The sequence below is a fragment of the Salmo salar genome, chromosome ssa18, assembly GCF_905237065.1.
Source record: "Salmo salar chromosome ssa18, Ssal_v3.1, whole genome shotgun sequence".
NCBI lineage: Eukaryota > Metazoa > Chordata > Actinopteri > Salmoniformes > Salmonidae > Salmo > Salmo salar.
This window is the reverse complement of record NC_059459.1, coordinates 54,022,179-54,043,290: the sequence shown is the minus strand read 5'-3', so window position 1 is coordinate 54,043,290 and position 21,112 is coordinate 54,022,179. Positions and strand designations below refer to the sequence as shown.

The 21,112-nt window shown below is 43.8% G+C and overlaps 1 protein-coding gene across 2 annotated transcripts in view; it reads left to right on the top strand.

The window, feature by feature from the left end:
* Positions 1 to 20,723, top strand: part of LOC106577483 (stromal interaction molecule 2) — a 97,298-nt gene extending 76,575 nt beyond the window's left edge. Inside the window, exons 6-12 of one of the 2 annotated variants that reach the window (XM_014155505.2) lie at positions 3,896 to 4,073; positions 4,505 to 4,682; positions 6,069 to 6,230; positions 9,022 to 9,122; positions 11,268 to 11,506; positions 19,106 to 19,292; positions 19,520 to 20,723. In XM_014155505.2, the coding sequence (XP_014010980.1) occupies positions 3,896 to 4,073; positions 4,505 to 4,682; positions 6,069 to 6,230; positions 9,022 to 9,122; positions 11,268 to 11,506; positions 19,106 to 19,292; positions 19,520 to 20,123 (1,649 nt within the window). In that variant the 3' untranslated portion in view covers positions 20,124 to 20,723. The remainder of the gene's footprint in view (positions 1 to 3,895; positions 4,074 to 4,504; positions 4,683 to 6,068; positions 6,231 to 9,021; positions 9,123 to 11,267; positions 11,507 to 19,105; positions 19,293 to 19,519) is intronic. The other variant, XM_014155506.2, reaches the window with a different exon arrangement.
* The last annotated feature ends 389 nt before the right edge of the window (positions 20,724 to 21,112 follow it).

Sequence of the window (21,112 nt, the reverse complement as noted above, 5' to 3'; positions counted from 1 at the left end):
CCTGACCTCAATCCTATAGAAAATGTGTGGGCAGAACTGAAAAAGCGTGTGTGAGCAAGGAGGCCTACAAACCTGACTCAGTTACACCAGCTCTGTCAGGAGGAATGGGCCAAAATTCACCTAACTTATTGTGGGAGCTTGTGGAAGGCTACCTGAAACATTTGACCCTAGTTAAACATTTTAAAGGCAATGCTACCAAATACTAATTGAGTGTATGTAAAGTTCTGACCCACTGGGAATGTGATGAAAGAAATAAAAGCTGAAATAAATCATTCTCTCTACTGTTCATTCTTAAAATAAAGTGGTGATCCTAACTGACCTAAGACAGAATTTTTACAAGGATTAAATGTCAGGAATTGTAAAAATGAGTTTAAATGTATTTGGCTATGGTGTATGTAAACTTCCGACTTCAAGTGTGTGTGCGTAATTATGTGTATGTTAATCTCAGCAAAAAAAGAAATGTCCCTTTTTCAGGACCCTGTCTTTCAAAGATAAATCTTAAAAAGCCAAATAACTTCACAGATCTTCATTGTATAGGGTTTAACATTGTTTCCCAAGCCTGTTCAATGAAGCATAAACAATTAATGAACATGCACCTGTAGAACGGTCGTTAAGACAGTAACAGCTTATAGGCTGTAACAGCTTGTAGGCAATTAAGGTCACAGTTATGAAAACTTAGGACACTAAAGTGGCCTTTCTACTGACTGAAAAACACCGAAAGAAAGATGCCCAGGGTCCCTGCTCTTCTGTGTGAATGTGCCTTAGGCATGCTACAAGGAGAAATGAGGACTGCAGATGTGGCCAGGGCAATAGATTGCAATGTCCGTACTGTGAGACGCCTAAGACAGCGCTACAGGGAGACAGGACGTACAGCTGATCGTCCTCGCAGTGGCAGACCATGTATAACAACACCTGCACGGGATCGGTACATCCGAACATCACTCCTGCGGGACAGGTACAGGATGGCAACAACAACTGTCCGAGTCACACCAGGAATGCACAATCCCTCCATCAGTTCTCAGACTGTCCGCAATAGGCTGAGAGAGGCTGGGCTGAGGGCTTGTAGGCCTTTTGTAAGGCAGGTCCTCACCAGACATCACCGGCAACAACGTCGCCTATGGGCACAAACCCACCGTTGCTGGACCAGACAGGACTGGCAAAAAGTGCTCTTCACTGACGAGTCACGGTTTAGTCTCACCAGGAGTGATGGTCGGATTTGCGTTTGTCGAAGGAATGAGCCTTACACCGAGGCCTGTACTCAGGAGAGGTATCTATTTAGAGGTGGAGGGTCCGTCATGGTCTGGGGCGGTGTATCACAGCATCATCAGACGGAGCTTGTTGTCATTGCAGGCAATCTCAGTGCTGTGCGTTACAGGGAAGACATCCTCCTCCCTCATGTGGTACCCTTCCTGCAGCCTCATCCTGACATGACCCTCCAGCGTGACAATGCCACCAGCCATACTGATTGTTCTGTGCGTGATTTCCTGCAAGACAGGAATGTCAGTGTTCTGCTATGGCCAGCGAAGAGCCCGTATCTCAAACCCATTGAGCACATCTGGGACCTGTTGGATCGGAGGGTGAGGGCTAGGGCCATTCCCCCCAGAAATGTCTGGGAACTTGCAGGTGCCTTGGTGGAAGTGTGGGGTAACATCTCACAGCAAGAACTGGCAAATCTGGTGCAGTCCATGAGGAGGTGATGCACTGCAGTACTTAATGCAGCTGGTGGCCACACCAGATACTGACTGTTACTTTTAATTTTGACCTACCCCTTTGTTCATGGACACATTCCATTTCTGTTAGTCACATGTCTGTGGAACTTGTTCAGTTCATGTCTTAGATGTTGAATCTTGTTATGTTAATACAAATATTTACACATTATGTTTGCTGAAAATAAACGCAGTTGACAGTGAGAGGACATTTCTTTTTTTTGCTGAGTTCTATAGTTTACAGTTTTCTACATTGTAGAATAATAGTGAAGACATAAACTATGAAATAACACACATGGAAACATGTAGTAACCAAAAAAGTGTTAAGAAAATCAAAGTATATGTTATTTGTGATTCTTGAAAGTAGCCACCCTTTGCCATTATGACAGCTTTGCACACTCTTGGCATTCTCTCAACCAGCTTATTGAGGTAGTCATCTGGAAAGCTTTTCAATTAACAGGTGTGCCTTGTTAATTTGTGGAATGTCTTTCCTTAATGCGTTTGAGACAATCAGTTGTGACAAGGTAGGGGTTGTACACAGAAGATAGCCCTATTTGGTCAAAGACCAAGACCATATTATGGCAAGCACAGATCAAATAAGCAAAGAGAAACGGCAGTACATCATTACCGAAAGACATGAAGGTCAGTCAATTGGAACTTTGAAAGTTTCTTCAAGTGCGGTCGCAAAAACCATCAAGCTCTATGATGAAACTGGCACTCATGAGGACCGTCACAGGAAAGGAAGACCCAGAGTTAGCTCTGCTGTAGAGCATAAGTTACCAGCCTCAGAAATTGCAGCTCAAATAAATGCCTCACAGAGTTCAAGTAACAGACACATCTCAACCTCAACTGTTCAGACGAGACTGCATGAATCAGGCCTTCATGGTTGAATTGCTGCAAAGAAACCACTACTAAAGGACACCAATAAGAAGAAGAGACTTGCTTGGGCTGAGAAATATGAGCAATGGACATACCACCGGTGGAAATCTGTCCTTTGGTCTGATGAGTCCATATTGGAGATTTTTGTTCCCAACCACCGTGTCTTTGTGAGACGCAGAGTAGGTAAACGGATGATCTCCGCATGTGTGGTTCCCACTGTGAAGCATGGAGGAGGAGGTGTGATGGTGTGGGTGTGCTTTGCTGTTGACACTGTCAGTGATTATTATTATTTTTTTAATTCAAGGCACACTTAACCAGCATGGCTACCACAGCATTCTTCAGCAATACGCCATCCCATCTGGTTTGCGCTTAGTGGGACTATCATTTGTTTTTCAGCAGGACAATGACCCAAATTACACCTCCTGGCTGTGTAAGGGCTATTTGACCAAGAAGGAGAGTGATGGGGTGCTGCATCAGATGACCTGGCTTCCACAATCACCCGACCTCAACCCAATTGAGATGGTTTGGGATGAGTTGGACCGCGCAGAGTGAAGGAAAAGCAGCCAACAAGTGCTCAGCATATGTGGAAACTCCAAGACTGTTGGAAAAGCATTCTAGGTGACTACCTCATGACGCTGGTTGATAGAAAGCCAAGAGTGTGCAAAGCTGTCATCAAGGCAAAGGGTGGCTACTGTCAAGAATCACAAATAACATATTTCGATTTTTTTGGTTACTACATGTTTCCGTATGTGTTATTTCATAGTTTTGATGTCTTCACTATTATTCTACAATGTAGAAAATAGTCAAAATAAAGAAAAACCCTTGAATGAGTTGGGGTGTGTATATCAAAATAGCTGCAAAACCAACTATTTGTGTCCTCAGAAGAAGGGTGGTGGTGGATGGGTAAAAAATAACAAATTAACTGAGGGATGGGTCTGGAGAAATGTAACCTCAAATTCATAGACAGGGCTATGGATGCAAGGACTGACCATCCATGATATAAAAAATACAGTTTTATCAATGTTTTGAGGCTGTTTGCATTAACATTGTTTACAAACATTGGAGTAAAACAAGCTTATGTTTTGGGTTCTGATGGGGTATGACAGTTGAGCTAAGCTCAGTTATATTCTGCAAGAATCATGGATATATATTATACATAATTAGTCTAAATAAATAAAACATTTAGCAATTTACACGAATTTGATGGTAATCTTGAAGTTAATTCAGAAGACCCAGGACATGACCCTGGAAGGATGACGTAAATTGCCCAGGGTGTTTCCTCACTCACTTACTCTCCCCCTCCCTCTCAGGTCCACAACACAACTGGATGAAGGACTTTGTGTTGATGGTATCTATAGTGATCGGGATGGGGGGCTGCTGGTTCGCCTACATACAGAACAAGTCTTCCAAGGTGCACATGAGTCAGATGATGAAGGACTTGGAGAGCCTGCAGAGTGCTGAGCAGAGCCTCATGGACCTTCAGGGACGGTATGTAGCCTGATGCTGTTTATGAATTGTTTGTAAAAGGTGGTTAAAGATGGTTTATAGTTGATTTGCAAATGGTTTACAATTTTTTTTAAAATATTTATTTACAAATGGCATACACAGGTTTAGTTGTCTATTGGCTCAAATGGCTCTGATGTTGTAGCTCAGTTGGTAGAGCATGGTGTTTGCAACACCAGGGTTGTGGGTTCGATTCCCACGGGGGGCCAGCACAGAAAAAAATGTATGAAATGTATGCATTTACTACTGTAAGTCGCTCTGGATAAGAGCGTCTGCTAAATGACTAAAATGTAAAAATGTAAATGTTTGGTGTGTGGTATGCAGTCTGAAGAATTAAGTTAAATTAATTTAGCTTAAAGTGATCACATTATCTAAAAGGTTCTAACCCTGTCTCTCTTTCTCTCACCCCCCTCCAGCCTCGAAAAGGCCCAGGAGGAGAACCGCACGGTGGCGGTCGAGAAACAGAACCTGGAGCAGAAGATGAGGGATGAGATCAGTGGGGCCAAGAAGGAGTCGTACCGCCTCCGTGAGCTTCGCCAGGGGGCAGAGTGTGAGCTCAGCCGCCTCAAATATGCTGAGGAGGAGCTGGTGCAGGTAGGAACCATGGAGAGTGCGTTGCACATAATTAAGGTAGCAAAACTACCAGTAATTTACCAAAGTTACTGGAATTGTCAGCAATTTTGGTAAGTAACATGTAATTTATGGAAACTTTGGTAATTTATTATATTAATTATTTTGAGTTGATTTTATTTTCATCATCATAAAATGTTTTTTTTCTTAATCATTATATCTGTGTCCATATTTTCCATGAGTTTCTAGTGGATAGACCATATGGTTCAAGAGCAAATTGAATAATTCATGAAAAAACACTTGAATCAACAATGACATCATTTGCAATTAACTCTGCAACTACTCCAACTATTGACTACTTCACAACTGCCACCAGTTTGGCAACAAAACATTTACAACAAAGACATATTGACATAGTAAATTAAATAAATGCGTGTACGAATATAAAGTATTCCATGCTGAAACCCTCATATTAAACGGCAACTGTATTCACCAAGTTGATGGGTTATATTTAGGATAATGTTCTATTTTTTCAAATTTATAACATCTTATTTTATCATTTGATATTTTACATGTTATGAAAATTACCAAAAATCCTTGAAAGTTAAAAAAAAATCAGGTCGTTTACTGGTACATTTCGTTACCGGTAACATTCCCTCCCTCCCATTGCTACTCTACAAAGAATACTGTCCCGTTGTTGAGCATCAAATCCCATCTCCCTGTGTCATGTGAAATACTGCCCCCTTGTGTAGCATACAGTACAATGCAGTCTCCATTCACAGTAAGATGAATGCCTGTAGAATTCAGGTCAAATGTATACCACACATAGAATACTATTCCTCTGTGTATAACATAATATTCCACAGTGAAGCATTTGTCAATGTTCCCCTGCGCATCGCATAATAACATCTCCTTATGTACTAGTCTCAGAAACCCAGACACTGGGCAACAGCAGTGACTAGGGTCTGGGATTAATGACGGAACCTCTTAGTAACTTTGAAAAATAAAAAATACTTTTCCCGGGGAGCATCGTCTTCAAACAGATAGCTGTATCAACAAATCACGAGGCGGACATGCCAGAACGTCATGATTCGAAACAGAGTTTTTAACAAAGGTAGTTGATGCAAACTAGCCACTTGCAAAATGCACTCATTAAAAATAACATCTGTGATCTCCATCTTGCTAGCTACGTGGGCAACAAGCAGATAGGGCAGTGACATAGTTCCTCAATGCCAAACTAACATTGTTTCTGAACAAACGTGTAAGCCGGAACATTGCAACATTGTGGGAGGCAACCCATCTGTCGAGAGAGACTACTTATAATACAGTACAATACACTTTTATTCCAAGATTTCATATTATCCCATGCGTGTGCGACGCCTAAATGTGTCCCCCCCCTCCTGTCTCCAGGTGCGTATGGCCCTGAAGCGGGCGGAGAAGGAGATGCAGACAGAGTGGTCGATCCCAGAGGCCCTACAGATGTGGCTACAACTCACCCACGAGGTGGAGGTCCAATACTACAACATCAAGAAACATAGCGCAGAACTACAGCTCACTGTCGCTAAGGAAGAGGTAACTTCCTGGAGACCAAATGACATCACTTCCTAGGAGACGGTGTCAAGTTTAAGTAGGAGCAGGTTTTAGGGTGATTTTGAGGATGTAACAGGTTGGTTCATTGGGTTGTGAATTTGTAAGTGAGTTGAGTTACATTTTGAAGTGCAGTATGGAAAATAAGCATTTGAAAATGTCTGAAAATATGCACATGCACATAGAGGCACACACACACACACAAAAACACAGCTAAATTACTTTTTAATTGCATTGTTTGTTTTGCCTTTTATAACTTGCAGTGAGAATGACTCATCAGGCAATTCCAGAAGTCAATTAACTGTGGAGCTGTGGAAGCACAAACACTGAGACACAGCAATATGTTGCTCTCATTAAAGTAGATGTGGTCACATTTGACATCTTGGCCCAATTTGAAGACTTATTGATACAACTAGTCTCTGTAGGACACTGTATTGTACACTACATGGCATAAGGTATGTGAACACCTGCTTGTCAAATATCTCATTCCAAAATCATAGGCATTAATATGGAGTTGGTACCCCCTTTGCTGCTATAACAGCCTATAACAGCCACTTCTGGGAAGGCTTTCCACTAGATGTTGGAGCACTGCTACGGGGACTTGCATCCATTAAGCCACGAGCATTAGTGTGGTCGGGCACTGATGTTGGGCGATTAGGTCTGGCTCGCAGTCGGCGTTCCAATTCATTTCAAAGGTGTTCAGTGGTGTTGAGGTCAGGGCTCTGTGCAGGCCAGTCAAGTTCTTCCACACCGATCCCGACAAATCATTTCTGTATGGACCTTGCCTTTTGCACGGGGGCATTGTCATACTGAAACAGGAAGGGCCTTCCCCAAACTGTTGCCACAAAGTTGGAAGCACAGAATTGTCTAGAATGTCATTGAATACTGTAGCATTACGATATCCCTTCACTGGAACTAAGGGCCTGAACCATGAAAAATCTCCCCAGACCATTATTTCTCCTCCACTAAACTTTACAGTTGGCACTATGCATTCGGGCAGGTAGTGTTCTCCTGGCATCCGCCAAACCCAGATTCATCCGTCAGACTGCCAGATTGTGAAGCATGATTCATCACTCCAGAGAACATGTTTTCACTGCTCCAGAGTCCAATACCGCAAGCTTTACACCATTCCAACCAATGCTTGGCATTGCGCATGGTAATCTTAGGCTTGTGTGCGACTGCTCGTCCATGGAAAGCCATTTCATGAACTTCCCGACAAACAGTTCTTGTGCTGACATTGCTTACAGAGGCAGTTTGGAACTCGGTAGTGAGTGTTGCAACCGTGGACAGATGATTTTTATGCGCTATGCATTTCAGCACTCAGCGGTCCCGTTCTGTGAGCTTGTGTGGCCTACAACTTCGCAGCTGAGCCATTGTTGCTCCTAGGCGTTTCCACTTCACAATAACAGCATTTACAGTTGACTGGGGCAGCTCAAGCAAGGCCGAAATTTGACAAACTTGTTGGTAAGGTGGCATCCTATGACGGTGCCACGTTGAAAGTCACTGAGCTCTTCAGAAGGGTCATTCTACTGACAATGGTTTTCTATGGAGAATACATGGCTGCATGCTTAATTTTATACACCTGTCAGCAACGGGGGAGGCTGAAATAGCCAAATCCACTAATTTGAAGGGTGGTCCACATACCTTTGGCCATGTAGTGTATATCAGTGGATGTAGGATTGCCTGCATATCAGTCTGTTATTGCTCCAGCCAACAGATTGTGGTCTTGACGAGATGTTTCACGGTTTACTTTATTCATGAACAACAGCTAAACTGGGCAGATATTTGAAAAGATAAGGCACTGATGTTTTATTGTAGTATAGAGAGCAAATATTGAATGCTATGTATTCAGTGATGATGGTGTTATAATAGTCATATAGTGTGTATGTCTTTGTTCCCACATAAACTGTAATATACTTAAGCAATAAAGCCGAGGGGGTGTGGTATATGGGCAATATACCACGGCTTTCAGCATCCAGGAGCCAAACTACCCGGGTTATCATGTAGAATACTATACTACACTTTAGTATCCCTCGATCATGTGTAGTGCTTACTATTGAATTTTGTAGTACACTGTATTACACTATATTAAATACTACAGTATTATCCGCAAAAAAAACTAGTAAATACTACAGTAATATCCGCTAAAACACTGTTTTTAACTATAGTCATACTACATTATTGAATGTGAATATGCTCCACCCATTCTCATCCCCCATATCCCAATTTGTGGCACCCATGAGTGAGAAACCGATATGCCAAGTATAGACCACATATTGTATTCCCTACAGGTTATAGAAAAGAGCAGAAGCTCTGAACTATCCATTCAGTCTCTGGTCTTACAGGTTATGGAACATTTTCTCTTAGTATTTTCCCACACTTCTATGTCAAATAAAACAAAAAACACTATATAGTAAATACTACAGCAATAAAAACACTGCAATAGTTACTATAGTATACAGTACACTATCGTTTTTACTATAGTAATACTACAGTATTTATACTATAATAAACTTTACTACATACATGCCCACAAAAACACTACAGTGAATACAGTGAATACTATAGTATACTACAGTCATATCCAAAAACACTACAGTAAATACTGCAGTGTGCTTATGCAAAAACAATACAGTAAATACTACAAAAACACTACAGTGAATACTATAGTGTACTTCTGCAAGAACACTACAATGCATACTATAGTATATAAATCTAGCAATACTATAGTATTTAGAGCATAGTATATTATAGTAATTTTTCAAATGGGTTTCAGGCAGAGAAAATCAAAAAGAAGAGGAGTTCTGTGTTTGGAACACTTCACGTCGCCCACGGTTCATCACTGGATGAAGTGGACCACAAGATCCTAGAGGCCAAGTAGGATAACACACACGGACGCAAGCATTCACACAACAGACCCATAGACAAATTCGCACACTCACCCACATAGTTTTTTATCACCCTCATCCATATGTCTTTGTCCATGAGCTGAATTGATGTGAAAGACTTGGGGATTTACTAACTATTGATTACTGATCGAGACAAGTAAATACAATTTTATTGGTCACATGCACGTGTTTAGCAGATGTTATTGCGGGTGTAGCAAAATGCTTGTAAATCAGGATCCCCACATATGTCAGTCTGCCTAGGGTGTCAATACAGTGGGGGGGAAAAGTATTTGATCCCCTGCTGATGTTGTACGTTTGCCCACTGATAAAGGATCAGTCTATAATTTTAATGATAGGTTTATTTGAACAGTGAGAGACAGAATAACAACAAAAATATCGAGAAAAACACATGTCAAAAATGTTATAAATTGATTTGCATTTTAATGAGGGAAATAAGTATTTGACCCCCTCTCAATCAGAAACATTTCTGGCTCCCAGGTGTCTTTTATACAGGTAACGAGCTGAGATTAGGAGCACACTCTTAAAGGGAGTGCTCCTAACTGCAGCTTGTTACCTGTAAAAAAGACTCCTGTCCACAGAAGCAATCAATCAGATTCCAAACTCTCCACCATGGCCAAGACCAAAGAGCTCTCCAAGGATGTCAGGGACAAGATTGTAGACCTACACAAGGCTGGAATGGGCTACAAGACCATCGCCAAGCAGCTGGGTGAGAAGGTGACAACAGTTGGTGCGATTATTCGCAAATGGAAGAAACACAAAAGAACTGTCAATATCCCTCGGCCTGGGGCTCCATGCAAGATCTCACCTCGTGGGGTTGCAACAATCATGAGAATGGTGAGGAATCAGCCCAGAACTACATGGGAGGATCTTGTCAATGATCTCAAGGCAGCTGGGACCATAGTCACCAAGAAAACAATTGGTAACACACTACGCCGTGAAGGACTGAAATCCTGCAGTGCACGCAAGGTCCCCCTGCTCAAGAATACATATACATGCCCATCTGAAGTTTGCCAATGAACATCTGAATGATTCAGAGGACAACTGGGTGAAAGTGTTGTGGTCAGATGAGACCAAAATGGAGCTCTTTGGCATCAACTCAACGTGTTTGGAGGAGGAGGAATGCTGCCTATGACCCCAAGAACACCATCTCCACCGTCAAACATGGAGGTGGAAACATTATGCTTTGGGGGTGTTTTTCTGCTAAGGGGACAGGACAACTTCACCGCATCATTTGACGGGGCCATGTACTGTCAAATCTTGGGTGAGAACCTCCTTCCCTCAGCCAGGGCATTGAAAATGGGTCGTGGATGGGTATTCCAGCATGACAATGACCCAAAACACACGGCCAAGGCAACAAAGGAGTGGCTCAAGAAGAAGCACATTAAGGTCCTGGAGTGGCCTAGCCAGTCTCCAGACCTTAATCTGGAGGGAGCTCAAGGTTCGAGTTGCCAAACGTCAGCCTCGAAACCTTAATGACTTGGAGAAGATCTGCAAAGAGGAGTGGGACAAAATCCCTCCTGAGATATGTGCAAACCTGGTGGCCAACTACAAGAAACGTCTCACCTCTGGGATTGCCAACAAGGGTTTTTCCACCAAGTACTAAGTCATGTTTTGCAGAGGGGTCAAATACTTATTTCCCTCATCAAAATGCAAATAATTTTTTTACATTTTTGACATGCGTTTTTCTGGATTTTTTTGTTGTTATTCTGTCTCTCACTGTTCAAATAAACCTACCATTAAAATTATAGACTGATCATTTCTTTGTAAGTGGGCAAACGTACAAAATCAGCAGGGGATCAAATACTTTTTTCCCCCACTGTACCTATTACAATAAGTTGTTGTCCATGAATTAGTGGTATAGGCACAGAAACCAAAGGGTAATGTCTGGAAAAAGACAGTTTACCTGGTACAGCAAGAAGAGGATGGGCCTCCCATCTGAGCTGGGTGCCTTTTTAGGTTTCTTCCTTCTAGGGAGTTTTTCCTTACCAATCAAAGTGCTGCTTCTTTTGCTTGCTCTTTTGGGTCTAGGTCTGTTGGCTGTAAAAGCACTTTGTGATAACTACTGATATAAAGCGGGCGTTATAAACACATTTGATTTGATTAATTGTTCCAGGAAGTCCCTGTCGGAGGTGACGGCCTGCCTGAGGGAGCGTCTCCACCGCTGGCAGCAGATTGAGAAACTGTGTGGCTTCCCCCTGGTGCACAACTCTGGGCTGCCCAGCCTGACTGCCACCCTTTACTCTGACCACAGCTGGGTGGTCATGCCCCGCGTCTCTGTGCCCCCCTACCCCATCGCCGGCGGGGTTGACGACCTCGACGAGGACACGCCTCCAATCATTCCACAATTCACCTGTAAGTATGGAGGTTGTTACAGAAATGCAAATACTCCAGTTAGAGTTGTAAAGTGTGTGAGTGTATGATCACGTGTTACTCATTACATTGAACCAAAGTAACACGCTACTTTGCAATATTACTTTATGTAGAAAGTAACACGTTATATTAGTAGTTGCAATACCATCACTAGTTTCTCTTTTCATCTGTGGTGCTACTTTCCTGTGCTAGTCTTCAAAAGCTGCGCTATATATGGGCTGCTTCATTAGCCATATATACTGTAAACCAAACATCTGTCGAGATTTCCTATCTTTGCATTAAAAATATTTTCTCGAGCCTCCAGTTCTGGTTATAGACCGCAGGCACACGGACCCATAGAGATGTATAGAGGGCTCACTTGCAACTAGATGGGAAAGGCCACAATGGGCTTTGCTATCACAGAAGTGATCAATAGCAACGATCAGAGGTATGCTCTCTATACATTTCTATGGACAGCAGCTATCATGACATTTCTCCAAATCAAATTTTATTGGTCACATACACATATTTAGTAGATGCAATTGCGGGTGTAGCAAAATGCTTGTGTTCCTAGCTCCAACAAAGCAGTAATATGTGTCACGATTGTCGTAGGAATGAGAGGACCAAGGTGCAGCGTGTGTGTCGTTCCACATTTTTATTTACACTGTGAAACTATGCAATACATGAATAAACTGGAAGACAAAAACAACAAACCGTGACGCAGAGGTGAAACATACACAACTCAAAATGAATCACCCACAAAACCCAGGTGGAAAAACCCCTACTTAAGTATGATCTCCAATTAGAGACAACGAGGACCAGCTGCCTCTAATTGGAGATCATCCCAAACAAAACCCCAACATAGAAATACAAAACTAGAACCTAAACAAAGAAATAGAAAAGAAAACCTGTCACGCCCTGACCGACTCTACCATCGAAAATAACATCTTTCTATGGTCAGTACGTGACAGTACCCCCCCAAAACAACCACAACCCCCCTCCAAAAAAAGGGAGGGCAGGGTGGGTAACTTGTCTATGGCGGGGGTTCCGGGCTGTAGGGAACTGCCGCCGCCGGAGGCCTGATGCGTGGGGCTGGCATAGGTGGCGCCAGACTAGTAACACGCACCTCAGGGCGAGTGAGGGGAGTAGGAACAGGACACTCCGGACTGCGCAGGCGCACTGGAGGCCTGATGCGTGGGGCTGGCATAGGTGGCGCCAGACTGGTAACACGCACCTCAGGGCAAGTGCGAAGAGCAGGCACAGGACGTACCAGGCTGGATAGACTCACTGGAGGCCGGGTACGTGGGGCAGGCACAGGATATACTGGGCCGTGGAGGCGCACCGGAGGTCTCAAGCGTATAGCTGGCACAACCTGTCCTGGCTGGATGCTTACTTTTGCCCGGCAAACGCGAGGAGCTGGCACAGGACGAACTGGGCTGTGAACACGCACTGGCGACACAGTGCACAGCGCCGGCGTAGGATATCCTGGACCGAGAAGGCGAACTGGAGACCAGGAGCACTGAGCTGGCACCACCCTTCCTGGCTGAATGCTCAACCTAGCTCGGCAAATGCAGGGCGCGGGCACAGATCGCACCGGACTGTGAATGCGCACTGGCAACACAGTGCGCATCACCGCATAACACGGTGCTTGCTTCTTCCCTCGCTCCCCACGGTAAGCACGGGGAGTTGGCTCAGGTCTCCAACCTGCCTCTGCCAATCTCCCCGTGTGCCCCCCCCAAAAAAAATGGGGGGCTGCCTCTCGCACTTGCCTTGTGGTTGATATAGTGCCTCGTAGTATCGCCGCTCCGCTCTTGCTGCCTCGATTTCTTTCGGACGGCGATGCTCCCCAGCCTGACTCCAGGGTCCTTTCCCATCCAGAATTTCCTCCCAAGTCCATTCCTGTTCACACTGCTTGGTCCTTTGTTGGTGGGTGATTCTGTCACGGTTGTCGTAGGAATGAGAGGACCAAGGTGCAGCGTGTGTGTCGTTCCACATTTTTATTTACACTGTGAAACTATGCAATACATTAATAAACTGAAAGACAAAAACAACAAACCGTGACACAGAGGTGAAACAAAACCCATTTACACATAGAGAAAAAAAACCTGTCATGCCCTGACCTACTCTACCATAGAAAATAACATCTTTCTAGGTGACAATATGTAACAATACACACACATCTAAAGTAAAAGAATGGCGTTAAGAAATATATAAATATTAGGATGTGCAATGTCAGAGTGGCATTGGTTGAAATATAGTAAAATAGAATACAGTGTATACATATGAATTGAATAACGCAGTATGTAAACATTTATTAAAGTAGCCGGTGATTCCATGTCTATGTACAGTTGAAGTCGGAAGTTTACATACACCTTAGCCAAATACATTTAAACTCAGTTTTTCACAATTCCTGACATTTAATCCTAGTAAAAATTCCCTGTCTTAGGTCAGTTAGGATCACCACTTTATTTTAAGAATGTGAAATGTCAGAATAATAGTAGAGAGAATTATTTAGTTCAGCTTTTATTTCTTTCATCACATTCCAAGTGGGTCAGAAGTTTGCATACACTCAATTAGTATTTGGTAGCATTGCCTTTAAATTGTTTAACTTGGGTCAAACGTTTCGGGTAGCCTTCCACAAGCTTCCCACAATAAGTTGGGTGAATTTTGGCCCATTCCTCCTGACAGAGCTGGTGTAACTGAGTCAGGTTTGTAAGGTCTCCTTGCTTGCACACACTTTTTCAGTTCTGCCCAGTAATGTTCTATAGGATTGAGGTCAGGGCTTTGTGATGGCCACTACAATACCTTGACTTTGTTGTCCTTAAGCCATTTTGCCACAACTTTGGAAGTATGCTTGGGGTCATTGTCCATTTGGAAGACCCATTTGCGACCAAGCTTTAACCTGTTGGGTCTAGGGGGCAGCATTTGCACGTCTGGATAAAAAAAATGTACCCGATTTAATCTGGTTACTAATCCTACCCAGTAACTAGAATATGCATATACTTATTATATATGGATAGAAAACACTCTAAAGTTTCCAAAACTGTTTGAATGGTGTCTGTGAGTATAACAGAACTCATTTGGCAGGCAAAACCCTGAGACATTTTCTGACAGGAAGTGGATACCTGATGTGTTGTATTGACTTTAAACCTATCCCATTGAAAAACACAGGGGTTTAGGAATATTTTGGCACTTCCTATTGCTTCCACTAGATGTCACCAGCCTTTACAAAGTGTTTTGAGTCTTCTGGAGGGAGATCTGACCGAACAAGAGCCATGGAACGTTGATGTCCCATTAGACACCTGGCGCGCTAGTTCATGTTGGGTACCCTCGTTCCAATACGTTATAAAAGAGTATGCATTCGTCCACCTTGAATATTATTCATGTTCTGGTTAAAAAAGGCCCTAATGATTTATGCTATACAACGTTTGACATGTTTGAACGAACGGAAATATATTTTTTCCCCTCGTTCATGACGAGAAGTCCGGCTGGCTTACATCATGTGCTAACGAGACGGAGATTTTTGGACATAAATGATGAGCTTTTTTGAACAAAACTACATTCGTTATGGACCTGTGATACCTGGAAGTGACATCTGATGAAGAGAATCAAAGGTAATGGATTATTTACATAGTATTTTCGATTTTAGATCTCCCCAACATGACGTCTAGTCTGTATCGCAACGCGTATTTTTCTGGGCGCAGTGCTCAGATTATTGCAAAGTGTGATTTCCCAGTAAGGTTATTTTTAAATCTGGCAAGTTGATTGCGTTCAAAAGATGTAAATCTATAATTCTTTAAATGACAATATAATATTTTACCAATGTTTTCTAATTTTAATTATTTAATTTGTGACGCTGACTTGACTGCCGGTTATTGGAGGGAAACGATTTCCTCAACATCAATGCCATAGTAAAACGCTGTTTTTGGATATAAATATGAACTTGATAGAACTAAAAATGCATGCATTGTCTAACATAATGTCCTAGGAGTGTCATCTGATGGAGATTGTAAAAGGTTAGTGCATCATTTTAGCTGGTTTTATGGTTTTGGTGACCCTGTCTTTGACTTGACAAAACATTACACACAACTCTTGTAAATGTACTGTCCTAACATACTCTAAATTTATGCTTTCGCCGTAAAACCTTTTTGAAATCGTAAAACGTGGTTAGATTAAGGAGATGTTTATCTTTCAAATGGTGTAACATAGTTGTATTTTTGAAAAATTTGAATTTTGACATTTATTTGGATTCAAATTTGCCGCTCTTGAAATGCACCTGCTGTTGATGGAGTGCACCACGGGTGGCACGCTAGCGTCCCACCTAGCCCCAAGAGGTTAACTTCCTGACTGATGTCTTGAGATGTTGCTTCAATATATCCACATAATTTTGCTTCCTCATGGTGCCATCTATTTTGTGAAGTGCACCAGTCCCTTCTGCATCAAAGCACCCCCACAACATGATGCTGCCACCCCCGTGCTTCACGATTGGGATGGCGTTCTTCGGCTTGCCAGCCTCCCCCTTTTCCTCCAAACATAACGATGGTCATTATGGCCAAACAGTTCTATTTTTGTTTCATCAGACCAGAGGACATTTCTCCAAAAAGTATGATCTTTGTCCCCGTGTGCAGTTGCAAACCATAGCTTTTATATGGCGGTTTTGGAGCAGTAACTTCTTTCTTGCTGAGCGGCCTTTCAGGTTATGTCGATATAGGACTCATTTTTACTGTGGATACTTTTGTACCTGTTTCCTCCAGCATCTTCACAAGGTCCTTTGCTGCTGTTCTGGGATTGATTTGCACTTTTCGCACCAAAGTACGTTCATCTCTAGGAGACAGAACGCGTCTCCTTCCTGAGCGGTATGACGGCTGCGTGGTCCCATGGTGTTTATACTTGCGTACTATTGTTTGTACAGATGAATGTGGTATCTTCAGGCATTTGGAAATTGCTCCCAAGGATGAACCAGACTTGTGGAGGTCTACAATTTTTTTTCTGAGGTCTTGGTTGATTTCTTTTGTTTTTCCCATGATGTCAAGCAAAGAGGCACTGAGTACACCTCCAATTGACTCAAATTATGTAAATTACACTATCAGAAGCTTCTAAAGCCATGACATCATTTTCTGGAGTTTTTCAAGCTGTTTAAAGGCACAGTCAACTTAGTGTATGTAAACTTCTGACCCACTGGAATTGTGATACAGTTTATAAGTGAAATAATCTGTGTAAACAATTGTTGGAAAAATTACGTGTCATGCACAAAGTAGATGTCCTAACCGACTTGCCAAAACTGTAGTTTTGTTAACAAGAAATTTGTGGAGTGGTTGAAAAACGAGTTTTAATAACTCCAACCTAAGTGTATGTAAACTTCTGACTTCAACTTTATATATTGCAGCTGCCTATAAGTTGCAGGGTTGAGTAACTGGTTGGTAGCTGGCTAGTGATGGCTATTTCACAGTCTGATGGCCTTAAGATAGAAGCTGTTTTTCTGTCTCTCGGTCCCAGCTTTGATGCACTTGTACTGATCTTGCCTTCTGGATGGTAGCGGGGTGAACAGGCCGTGGCTCGGGTGGTTGATGTCCTTGATTATCTTTTTGGCCTTCCTGTGACATCGGATGCAGTAGGTGTCCTGGAGGGCAGGCAGTGTGCCCCCGGTGTTGCGTTGGGCAGACCGTACCACCCTGCAGTTGTGGGCAGTGCAGTTGCCGTACCAGGAGGTGATACAGCCCGACAGGATGTTCTCAATGGTGCATCTGTAAAAGTTTGTTTCTTCAGCCTTCTGAGGTTGAAAAGACACTATCTGTGTGGCTGGACCATTTCAAATCGTCTACGCTGAAGAACTTAAAGCTTTTCACCTTCTCCACTGCGGTCCCGTCGATGTGGATAGGGGCGTGCTCTCTGCTGTTTCCTGAAATCCATGATCAGCTCCTTCGTTATGTTGAGGGAGAGGTTATTTTCCTGGCACCACTCCACTAGGGCCCTCACCTCCTCCCTGTAGGCTGTCTCGTCATTGTTGGTAATCAGGCCTACAACTGTTGTGTCGTCTGCGAACTTGATGATTGAGTTGGAGGCATGCATGGCCACGCAGTCATGGGTAAACGGGGAGTACAGGAGGGGGCTGAGCACGCACCCTTGTGGGGCCCCTGTGTTGAGGATCAGCAAAGTGTAGGTGTTGTTTCCTACCTTCACCACCTGGGGGCGGCCCGCCAGAATGTCCAGGACCCAGTTGCACAGGGTGGGGTTGGAGGGTAGTATGGTTTTGAAGGCTGAGCTGTAGTCAATGAACAGCATTCTTACATAGGTATTCCTCTTGTCCAGATGGGATAGGGCAGTGTGCAGTGTGATGGCGATTGCGTCGTCTGTGGATCTATAGGGACGGTATGCAAATTGAAGTTGGTCTAGGGTGTCAGGTAAGGTAGAGGTGATATGATCCTCAACTAGCCTCTCAAAGCACTTCATGATGACAGAAGTGAGTGCTACGGGGCGATAGTCATTTAGTTCAGTAACCATTGCTTTCTTGGGTAAAGGAACAATGGTGGACATCTTGAAGCAAGTGGGGACAGCAGACTGGGATAAGGATATATTGAATATGTCCGTAAACACTCCAGCCAGCTGGTCCGTGCATGCTCTGAGGACGTCTGGGCCGGCAGCCTTGCGAGGGTTAACGTGTTTAAATGTCTTACTCACGTCGGCCACGGAGAACGAGAGCCAACAGTCCTTGGGAGCGGGCCTCAAAGTGGGTGAAGACGGTGTTTAGCTTGTCCGGGAGCAAGACGTTGGTGTCCACGATGTGGCTAGTTTTCCCTTTGTAATCCATCATTGTCTGTAGACCCTGCCATATACGTCTCGTGTCTGAGCCGTTGAATTGCGACTCCACTTTCTCTGTACTGACATTTTGCCTGTTTGATTGCCTTACAGAGAGAATAACTACACTGTTTGTATTCAACCATATTCCCAGTCATCTTGCATGGTTAAATGCGGTGATTCACACTTTCAGTTTTGCTCGAATGCGTCCATCTATCCACGGATTCTGATTTGGGTTTTAATATTCACAGTAGGAACAACATCCGCTATACACTTCCTGATGAACTCAGTCACTGTGTCAGTGTATACTTCAATGTTATTTTCAGAGGCTACCCGGAACATATCCCAGTTTGCGTGACAAAACAATCTTGAAGCATGGATTCTGATTTGGTCCTGGTTATAGACATTTCCCTCAAACAGCCTTTCTCTGCTCGCTCGAGAACTAAATGAAGAAACAAGTTGAGATCAGATCATGGAAACACACGACCGGTAGAGATATGATTTGGAAAGTATTGCTCATTGTTTGACAAAGTAACTGTAATAAAAAAAGTTGACAAAGTTATGCGTTACTTTACTCCGTTACTCATATACAGTAAGTAATTGATTACGTAACGCGTTACAAAAGTGATGATGGTCAGTACAGCATGTGAGTGTACTTTGTCTGATTTTTACATCAACAACGCGAAAATAGATTTAAAATGTGTGTTAAGTTGTGTGTGTTATGTCCGAGTACTGTATGTATGACTATGGTTATGACCACATCTGGCTGTGTAACCTACATCCCTACTCTCTCTGGTATTTTCCCAGCAGCCTCTATAATGCGGCCTCCTCTGACGCGCAGCAGCAGCCTGTGTCGGTCCCGCCGGAGTCTCTACAGCACCCCGCAGCCTTCAATGATGTCTGCCGACCCTGACCTGCTCTCTATGGCCAGCCCACCCCTCTCCTACCACCCAGAGGGTGAAGAAGAACACATCCTCTTCATCGAGAGAAAGGGGTATGTTACCTTTCACCACCTCTGCCCTCTTTTATACCGGATCAGTTTAGGGTAATTTATTTAGAGTATAAGACATTGAATGTGTGCTGATATTAGTTGCGTTGTAATTATTTTTATTTATCTTACACTCGGTCTCTGTCTGCTTTGTCTGCTCTGTGTGTGTTTGTCTGGCTCTGTCTGTCTGCCTCTCTCGTCTCTGCCTGCTTCTCTGTCTCTCTCTGTCACAGGGACACTCAGGATACGTCCTCAGACACAGACTCTCTCAACTCCTCCATGGGACGGAAACAGTCCTATGCCAACCCCTGCACGCCAGGCCCAGAGCCCCCCTACCGCAAGATCTCCCGCGAGGAGCTGATGATGCTGAGCCAGCAGGAGCCTCAGACTTACATCCGGGACTCACCCCCTCCTCAAGTGGGTGTTGCGTCCCTCTCGACTTCCTCCTCGGCCAATCCCTCCCTTGCCCTGGAGCATCACTCACACTCCCACACACACTCGCACAAACACAAGGGCTCACCCGACCTCACCCGTGGCTCCATCCCAGAGTCTCACAGCATGTCCTTCACCACCCCGACGGCAAGCAACAAGGCCGTATTCAACGGCATCCTGGAGAAGTCCTATAGCATGGGCCAGCTGCCCGCGGGCATGACGGGGGCAGGGGTGGTGGTGGTGGGGCGCAACCCATCCCTCACCTCACTGGACAATGAGGGCAGGGGGGCGGGGGGCAAGGAGAAGAAGCTACAGCGTACCTCCTCTCAGGACTCCTGTGACAACGGAGACAAGACCAAGAAGTCCTCGTCCAAGATCAAGAGCTTGTTCAAGAAGAAAAAGTAGTACTACTCAGAGGGCGCGAGAGGGGACGGTACAAAAAAGGATCAAGATGAAGTCATTTTTTTTTTTTTCTTTTTTTTCTTCAAAGATGGAATGTAGCTCTGTCTGGGCACCTCAATAATGCCTTTTAATTAATTGTTTTTGCTCACTCATAGTCTCAAAGTTAAGCCTTCAAAGGTCACAGAAAGGTCAAAAGGTAAAGGGTCATGCCAGCTGCCATTGCCCAGGCAACTGTGAAAAGCATGAGCCTGCTCACTCAATGTCTTCTGGTTCTTTTTCAGTTAAAGAAACAAACAATACATTTCACTTGTGTTCTATCTTGGGGTTCAGGGGCTTGTACTTGACACACTTATTTTCAGAAAAACAATACTACTAAAGTTTGTTGCACTACTGCTTTCCTGTTTTCTGGGAAAGGACCGCCGCTGCTCGCCGAGTAAATATTAATGTATACAGTACAGATGAGAATGATGTATGGGGAGAGGCATTGGAGATGCAACACATGGTAGGCTATTGAAGCCAAAATCGCTTGGTGTTTCCAATGTTTTTCAATGGATTTTATTTATATATACACACACACACACACACACACACACACACACACACACACACTGAGTATAGCAAACATTAGGAAAACTTCCTAATATTGAGTAGCACCCACCCTTTTTGCCCTCAGAACAGCCTCAATCGTCGGGGCATGGACTTGACAAGGTGTCGAAAGTGTTCCACAGGGATGTCGGCCCATGTTGACTCCAATGCTTCCCATAGTTGTGTCAAGTTATCTGGATGAACTTTGGGTGGTGGACCATTCTTGATACGCATGGGAAACTGTTGAGCGAGAAAAACCTTGTAGTGTTGCAGTTCTTGACACAAACCGGTGTGCCTGGCACCTACGACCGTACCCCGTTCGAAGGCACTTAAATCTTTTGTCTTACCTATTCACCCTCTGAATGGGACACATACACAATCCATGACTCGGTTGTCTCAAGGCTTAG